Here is an 8,876-nt window from a genome sequence, read left to right as displayed (position 1 = left end):
ACTGGGTCAGAGCATCTCCAAAACTGCAGCTCTTGTCAGGTGTTCCCAGTCTGCAGTGGCCAGTACTGATCAAAAGTGGTCCAAGAAAGGAAAAGAACATCACAGTTTGTTGCATGTGGGGCTGCATAACTGGTTGATGGGTGTATACTGAAAAATATCAAATAACATTTACACAGATAAAAGACAGCATATGTCTTAAATAGGCCAATATCAGATGACATTATCAACCAACCAATATATCCGTTGGGTTCCAGAACAAAGTAGACCCACAGGAAAAGCAGGTAAAGTTCATTTTATGTTACTAAATCCTGAATTACACACCCCGAATGTGCTTCGACTATAGTATTATTTTAAAATACAGGAATAGCAACCAGTTTCCATAGTGGTTTCAGTGAGAGCTGAAAACTCCAGACTGTAATTCTGGTCCAGCTACTGCAACGCAAACACATCAAAAAGTGTCTGCTTTTGTGTGAATTGGACAGAAGTTCCCATATTACTAAATGTGAAAGAAGCCCCTGCATGAAACCAGACTGGTCTTGCATGGTGATGTTGGCTCTGAAAACGGTCCCACCCTCTAGCCACTGGAATTCAGACGCCTTCTCAGGAAGTCCAACATGTGAACAACTTCTTCCAAGCAGTGAATAATAATAAAAAACAAACTGGTGCACAAATCCATGTTTTATTGGTCAAAAGGTCACCGGTTCTTGGCTCCAAGATAAACAGTATCACAGAGTACTACAGAAAACTGAGTGTCAGACATCAGGTCTGCTTGCTCTCTTGAGTTTAAAGACAGACCATCATTAACACACTCCGAGCCTATTTCTACACAGTCATACCCCCAAAATCCTGGTTTCCACCCCCCCCAGAGACCAGTACACCAACAAACTCATGTGCACTTCACAAATATTTTTTTTTTTCCTTACACACTAAATGTTAACTTTAGATTTTCTGAACAATTATATCATTTGTATTTTTTTAATGTATTTTATGGTTCTAAACTTTCTTTGGTATGTCAAGGTGATTAACTGCATGTTTTTTTTTTTTAGATAGACAGATATGAGATTGTTATCCACCATTGGTAATAGAAAGCCTTATTTCTTCTCTAAAGACAGAAGTTCTTGTGATATTCTTCTGGCAGCTCTTATGACGTTTAAAATGTTGACTTTATCTCCAAATTCAATCTCTCGGTGCTCCAGAAGTATTCCCTGCGGGACAATAAAACAATGTTTTTCCTCTAACAAAATATAGATTATATAGCTCCAACTGTGTGTAATACATGGATTTTACTAGTCAACTCATTGTTACTGTTAGAACAATTCTTGTCAAGTAGATTGTAGAGGTCTTACCTGCTCTCCTCTTCCAATAACGAAGACCCCGCCGAGGACGAAGCCCTCTCCCAAAACGTTTCCCACAAAGCCGTTCTTAAAGGCCCTCAGGCCGTTCATCCACACCCCGACACGCAAGAAACCCAGGAGACCCATCTTCCGCTCACGGGGCCCATAAAAACGCCTCTGCAAAACAAGACGACAAACCACAGACTGAATCATTCATGCAGACTTAAACCAATTTCCCACCGATCCTGAATGACTTCAGTGTGTTTCCAAGAAGTCATGGTGAAAAACTGGCTAAAGCCGGTTTTGAAGATGTGTTCCTTCTCCTCAGTATCAGGGGGAAACTGACCACACAATGTACCGAGTCATTACAGAAAACCAAACAGTCCCACCTTCTCATCCAAGAAAATCTCCCCCTTGAAGTACGGTCTGAAGTTCTGGACCTCGGTGCCGACGTCCTCCTTCACCACAGCGTACAGAGGGACCCCCAGCTCATCCAGCTGGGGTTTCAGAGAGGACAGCTCTGCAGCCTCCTGCAGCCAATGGGGATATAAAACAGATGAACAAAAGCTCACTGCGTATGTACGATAAATACAAAAAGGCACTGCACACAGACGGTGAATAAATACAATCCAGCTGTGAATTAACACATTTTGAGATCGTTTTAGTTTTTGAATTTAGGATTTTTTTTAAGGTTTTGTTTTGTGTATTGAAGTTATTTCGTAAAGTTATATTTTGTATGCATTGCCTATTTTAGTGGGATTTTTGGATGCATTACTTACACTTAATGGATTCATTGTATTTGTATTGCCATTTACCTTAGCGGCTAAGCAGGCTCCTCATGTTTGGGAATATATGTAGTGGACTGTAGTAGCAGTATGTCTGCAATATTAATTGTGCCTTTTATTATTTGTCACTGTGCATGGGCGACTAAGTTCATCCCTGGAGATGAATAAAATTAGAGTGCTAAACACAAATGTATTAAATAAACCCCACTGACCCACAGGTTGATGGGTCATTACAAACTCACTCAACATTAAAAACATTGATCAAGCCGACAGAACTGAATGTTAAATTGTAGTTGATCCCAAAACTACCAAATATGTCAGGATGGATTTTGGGTAAACGTTTACAAGATGAGGAATATTTCAGAGATACAACATCCTGAGTCTAGGATGTGTGTGTAACACCATACAGTTTAGATACAGCCAATATGACAGACACTGTGTGGACTAAGATGACTTTCAGCTACTTAAGGGGAAATAAGAGTAGAAAGGCGATGTTAAGGGTTTTAATGAGGCCAATAACTTATTTTATAAAGACATTTAGTCTCTGTAAGGACATGTCCTCTCCTCTCAGACACTGTATATTACCTCTCTGCACAAAAATCATCCAGGTCGCCGCACTGCCATGACCACAGCTCCAGACTTCTCCCATAGAGATCTGGCTTTCAGGGTCTTTATTTCTGAGTGACGAAATGAGGCCAAAGGGTGAAAGAGAGAAGAGTTGAGCAACAGACTGACTGCAGAACGCATTCCAACTAAACAGCAGTTCCTTTCAACAAACCCACACCATTTAACCAAAGAACAACCCATCTTTTAATGACTGATTTTGTGGATAAACACAAGTTCTGACTCACCTCCTTTCAGAGTTTTCAGTTCAGTGTCCTCCAAATGCTTCAGAGTGGCCTTCAGCGGCGGTGTCAGGAACAGATTGGTGAATAAGTTCATAACACCATGAATGAGGCCACCGATGGTAGCCACCGCGTTGGCGACGAGTCCCATAGCCATTGCTCCTTTCTGGCCGTTTTGCTTTAACGCATCCTGCATCTCTACCGCGGGAGCCACAACTCCTCTGCGCCTGCACCGCGGATAAAAGCGCTTTTATATTCCAGCTAAAGTTGACCCTCCCAGTGTTACTCAGACCCAACCTTCTCCCCTTTGGACCGAGATACTGATCAGACGACTTGATCACACGCAGCTGAGTTTGATCAGCGACGCCGTCATCGAGTCTGCAGCGGGAAGAGCTCCTTCGGCTCAAAAGTCACCGAGGAAAACCGAAAATCTGCACAGTCATTATCCAAAATATCACACATTGCAGGCTTGCACAATAAAAAATACTGTTGCAATCTGTTCCATTATTTCTAAAATAAAGTGGATTTCATGGCTTTTACTGCATGCACGTTGCAGGGAATGAGTCACATGAACTTCATCACCACTAAAACCCTCAGTTTCACACCTTCCCTGCCCTGGTGGAGTTTAATCAGAGAGAAACACTTGAGATACAGAAATGTATGGTGATGACTGTTTATTCTTTAGTTAACACTTATTTTTGCACATTTATATCAAACAAATTACATGTATATTGAAGCTAAACTTCATGTTGGATCAGTGGAACGTCACTGATTTGATCACGCCTGGTCTGCATCTTTTTCTTCTTCCTGTAAAGCAACACAAAGCTTAGTTACAACTTATTCACCTCTGACACTATGAAAATGCCAACTATCTTGAGTGTAACTGTATAAACTAAGATCAGTTTAGTCCAGGCCCTGTTTGTGGGATTTTTTTCACATTTGAAATAAACCATTTTATTCATTTTCTCTCTCTTTCTCTCGTTGCCAGCTGGCCTACGGGGTCTACCTTCTCCAGGACATGTTCCATGTCAGGAGGAGGGTTTTCAGGTCCCCCTGGTGAAGTCACAGGTCTCTCGCTGGACGCCGTCTCCTCCACTGTTGCGTCTCTGTCAGCTGGAGCCGAGCTATCAGCAGTCTCGCTTGTGCGTTGCCCGTCTGCCTCCTGAGATGAGGTGGCCAGAACAGTTCTGGTTAAGCATTAAACAAATGTGTCTTTGCATTTCTATCTATAGATCCTCATCAGAGACTTCCCTCTGGCTCACTGTCTACTGCTGATTGGTTCTCGAACTCATCACTGCTGCCTTCTCTGGACTTGCTTTTACTTATTTGCTGTGTCAAAGTAATCCAAAGATAGAAACATTCTACAAAAACCAGCCACCTTTTCCTGGTCCTGTGTCTCCTGTTTCGTCTGTTCTTCGGTAGAAAACGTCTCCTCTGGTTTGAGACCTTCACTCTGTGGGTCTGACTCCAAATGACCAGTTTCACTTTCATCAACCTGCTGGTAAAACAGTGCAAAATTTGGTAGACACGTAGATTTACTCTGTTCAGTCCTGCCTGTATCTTCTTCACCTGAACACATGCAACCTTTTCTTACTTACTCTCACTCTTCTCAGCTGCTGTTCTCTCCTGTCATCATCTGTAATGTTTAATCTCTTCAGCTCACTTTGCCTCAAATCTTCTTTACCACTCTGTTCATCTATGCTTTGTTCTTCCTGTCTTTATCCTGCATCTCTTGCATCCTCAGTCTATACACATGGCAGCCTAAATCAGCAGCACTTGACCTGCATTGCAGATGTTTCACCTGCTCTGTGTCTTGCTGGTCTGGGGAACGAGGGCTCGGTTTGTCATGTAGCTCTTCTGTGTTGTCTGTTTTTAAGTCATCAGCGTCCCCGTCGGGAGTCGAGTGCAGTGTATCAGTCTGCTCAGATTCAGCAGTGGCAGCTTGATCAACCACCTGCAGAGCAGTTGTGATACAGAATAATATGTAATTTAAACATTTTAGCGTCACATTGAAACATAAGCAGCTCTCACAAGTGTTTCAGATTAACCCTGACTTACTTTTTTATTTGTTATGAATTAAATGTTAACACTAAACGATCTAGGTGCTACAGTGTCTCATCACCTTATCCTCTTGGTTAACTTCTTTCACTTCTACTTCATTGGTGCTTGCCGTTTTCTCCTCTACATGATTGTCACTTGGCTCCACCTCTGTTTTCTCTCCTGCTTCATCGCTCCTCGGCTCCACTTCGGTTTTTTCAACAGGCATTTCTGCAGACTCCTCTTTGACCTCAGTGCTGAGGGCCTCAGAGAGGGGAGAGCTACTGGCCTCCACTGGTTTTCTCTCAGGCGGCTCTGGACTGGTTGCATTATCTGTACCTGTCCCCTGGCAGACACATCATCTCCTTAAACCATTTGATGACTGTATTTCCACACCATATGAGGCAAGTCATGCTCTAGAATAATCATACTACTCTGCCCCGCCACCGAAAAGACCTCAGCAACGGACCAAAGATCACAGAAGACCAAACCAGAAGTGATTGCAAAAGACGAAGGAGGCACCACCACCAGAAGCACACAGATTTGAGATCTACTTTTTTTATCACCTCCGCTTCAGTGTCATTTTTGAGAGCTTCAGTTTGGTGTTGGTCTGTGCCCTGCAGGTTTTCTGGATCAGGGGTGTTTGGTTTCTCTTCTGTCACAGGTTTGTTGTCCTCAGCAGATCCTGCTGTGGCTGGCGTGGGAGCATCTGACCCTGTAAGCTCCTTCTCAGAAATCTGTTGATGTGGTGATGTTGACACGCTCTTGAAGGATTTTGCTATTCTCAGATTTTCATAATCTGTTCTAATTTTATTTTTATCATTATTTTAGTAGATATTAAACTTATTTCGTATAAATGTTGATTTATTAGATATCGTATTCTTCTTGTTTTTAATTTTTATCATAAAAGCTGGATAGATTGCTTTGTTATAGCTAATTGATACTGTAGTCGCCTCATTACAATTATTAACATTATTTCTATGCCGGTTTCCTTTTATATCGTTTTATAGACCTTCTTGATTATTGGTCCAAATGTGTTTTTCTAGTATTATTTGTGTTTTATTTAGTCATCACTGATACAGCACTTTGGTCAGTTTATACTGTGTTTAAATGTGCTTTATAAATTAAATTTACTTACTTACTTACTTACAGTAATACCTTTGTTTTTCTTCCTTCCTCTCTTCTCTCTTTGTCTGAATTTCCTCCAAACTCTTGGTCTTTGTTTCAAATTAACTCCCCCATTCACCTTCTAAAGTCTAATTGTAACAAAACTAGACTCAAACTACAGAAACTGAAACATCAGTTCCTCCAGCGGAACAAGAACAGGGAAGTTACAGGGATTTTGACACATAACATACTTCTTTAGACTCTTCCAGGGCCTCAGTGATCTTTCGCTCCTCCTCCCTCAGCTTCTCCTGGTACAACGCCTCCTCTCTGGCTTTCACTCGCTCCTGCTCCAGGAGTGCCAGATGGGCCTTTTTCTGCAAACAAAACAACAGGCTTTTGATTGTGGCCCTACTTTATCGTTTTCAACACACCTGAAAGACACAAAGCTTATAAAGGGTTCGACCCTGTGACTTTTCTTTTCTTATGAGCTTGTGGCAGCAGTAGCTCTCATCATCGCATGCTTCATGTTTCTGAATCTGAGCTGAAGGTGAAAGGTGACTCGATGTTTGTTGCTACAGCCCCAATAAGCTTTATAGCGCTCAGCCTGAGGAGCTTAGACTGTCTGAGTCTGTGTCATCCTTTACTGCAGTTCTCAAAACCTATTTGAAGATCAGGGCTTTCAGGTAGTGGAGGTATAAGTAGACGTAGTACTAGCAGTTTAATAGCAGTGTTTACGTGGGATAATGCCACTTTTTATAATAAAAAATACTGATTATAGCTGCTTTAAACTATATCACTATATATAATGGATTAGTATTACAGATGAATTAACATGTAAGCAGTATAATAATGTTGGAGCTGGCAGAGGTGCATTTAATTTCATCTGCAGTAACTACTGAATAAATGTTTAAATAGCAGAAAACAAAAGCACAAATACTAAGACCAGTACTTTTTATTTGTGTGTTAAACTACATTTTCAAGGGGGGGGGGGTTGACACACGGTTGTGCAATAGCGCCCCCTACTGACAGTGAAACAACACAGCAGCTTACCTCTGCCTCATACTGAACGTTTGTGTTGTACTTGTAAAGCCACCGGGCCAGATAAAGGATCGGGTCCACCGGCCTCTGCTCGGCCACTTCAGCCAGTCCGTCGGCCAGACATTGTCCCAGGTGTCTTTTTACATACTCAGAGTCCATGTTGTTGTTGTTGTTGTTGTTGTTTTATATCCTGCGTAAATAATCGAAACACAACTTATATGAGCTGTTTTGACGTTAATATTCAGCTACACGGTGTTTAGCTGTATTTGTACTGTGTTATTGATACTATAAGCTTAATGTGACAGCTAATTTACCAATATAGCCACAAAACTTACCAAAACAAACAAACAAACCTTTTCACTGAGCGTCCGGATGTAGCAGTTCTGTCTCCATGGTAACGGTGTCACGTAATTAATGCTCCCCTCAATCCTTTTAAAAAGGTTCCTACTTCCGTTGATACCACTACTAATATTATTAATACTAATAGTACTACTACTACTGCTGCTACTAATGCTAATACTAATACTAATACTAATACTGCTACATAGAATATCTAATTACTAATACTTTCTAATAGTTAATACTAATACTATACTACTACTGCTTACTGCTGATACTAATACTACTAATACTACTGCTATTATTAAAACTACTACTACTACTACTGCTACTACTAATGCTAATACTAATACTAGCACTAGTATTAGTATTAATAGTAGTTTTAGTAGTAGTACTAGTGCTACTACTGCTACTACTGATACTACTACTACTACTACTACTACTGCTGATACTGCTAGACTACTGCTACTACTGCTACTAAAAAAAAAAAAAACCTTATTATCATCATAATAAAGTACAGAGTGACAGTTGTCTGCTATCCTGTTACTGATTAGTTAAAAAAAATAGATTAGAATAAACATACTAGAATAGTATATTTATAAAATACAATATGCCTAAATGTGTCTAAATAAAGTATGAAAAAAAACGAAATTAACCAAACATAAATATAAAATGGTATTGAGGCAAACATAGTTACACATAAATTGAGGAGACAGGGAGTGGACATCTTTGAGTTTGAGTTTTCAGTTACTAAAGCAGATCTGGAGTCCTTATTGGGTGAAGCAAGGTGATAAATCTGAATAATAAGGATTAGTGTCTTGAATGTTTCAGTCAGCTTTACAGTAATCTTAAATCTTTTTTAACTCTAATTGTACTGAAAGTGAAATATTTTAAATATTGTATCTGTATCTGTTTTCTGCAATGTGACCAATTGGCGGCATAAAAACATTGAAAAGATGTCCCGCAGTTTACCCAGTAGACCCACCACATATACTGTATATTTACACATCACACACTTTATATGCATCAAAAGCAGCACTCAAATCCTGGCAGCAGAGTTAAGAAGAACGCCACCAAGGGCAGTTTCAGCGCTGTGGGGCATTTTAGTTTCATATATGCTTAATATATTTGATAGTGACAAAGCCTAGGCTCTTTAATGTAATTTTACATCCACCCCGTCCTGAAACTGGGACAGTTTACTCACATGGGAGAGGAGAAGGTGGGAAAATTTGCAGCAGGCTCTATTTCCAAGAAACAGATGACACCCAGTTAACATTTGTAATCACAGATATCATTTTCCTTGTATAATCATACTACACACCTTTCAGCCAAATATAGCCTTCACGACGACAGGAGGACTCACCCAATCAGTGCACTGATGCAGCCCTGTC

General features: G+C 40.5%; 2 protein-coding genes across 5 annotated transcripts; both read right to left on the bottom strand.

Moving 5' to 3' along the window:
* Window positions 1-660: 660 nt before the first annotated feature.
* On the bottom strand, window positions 661-3,328 carry LOC118332767 (peroxiredoxin-like 2A). Its single transcript, XM_035668198.1, has 5 exons — window positions 2,971-3,328; window positions 2,705-2,796; window positions 1,724-1,864; window positions 1,347-1,511; window positions 661-1,205 (listed from the first exon to the last, which is right to left on the bottom strand). The coding sequence occupies exons 1-5, from the start codon at window positions 3,158-3,160 to the stop codon at window positions 1,092-1,094; spliced, it is 702 nt and encodes a 233-aa protein (XP_035524091.1). The 5' UTR covers window positions 3,161-3,328; the 3' UTR covers window positions 661-1,091.
* A 293-nt stretch (window positions 3,329-3,621) lies between these two features.
* On the bottom strand, window positions 3,622-7,708 carry dydc2 (DPY30 domain containing 2). 4 transcript variants are annotated; one of them, XM_035668160.1, is made up of 9 exons: window positions 7,500-7,708; window positions 7,159-7,336; window positions 6,360-6,482; window positions 5,568-5,738; window positions 5,087-5,347; window positions 4,766-4,918; window positions 4,343-4,462; window positions 3,971-4,126; window positions 3,622-3,771 (listed from the first exon to the last, which is right to left on the bottom strand). In XM_035668160.1, exons 2-9 carry the CDS (start codon window positions 7,303-7,305, stop codon window positions 3,742-3,744), a joined length of 1,161 nt encoding a protein of 386 aa, XP_035524053.1. In that variant the 5' UTR covers window positions 7,306-7,336; window positions 7,500-7,708; the 3' UTR covers window positions 3,622-3,741. The 4 variants fall into 4 exon arrangements, with proteins under 4 accessions (XP_035524053.1, XP_035524062.1, XP_035524072.1 ...); XM_035668169.1 differs by having other exon boundaries at window positions 4,343-4,459; window positions 7,159-7,708; XM_035668179.1 differs by lacking the exon at window positions 4,343-4,462 and having other exon boundaries at window positions 7,159-7,708.
* Between the last annotated feature and the right edge of the window lie 1,168 nt (window positions 7,709-8,876).

This window comes from Morone saxatilis, unplaced genomic scaffold (genome assembly GCF_004916995.1).
Source record: "Morone saxatilis isolate NCDOM2014 unplaced genomic scaffold, NCSU_SB_2.0 Contig1, whole genome shotgun sequence".
Classification (NCBI taxonomy): Eukaryota; Metazoa; Chordata; class Actinopteri; family Moronidae; genus Morone; species Morone saxatilis.
This window is presented reverse-complemented; position numbering and strand designations above follow the sequence as displayed.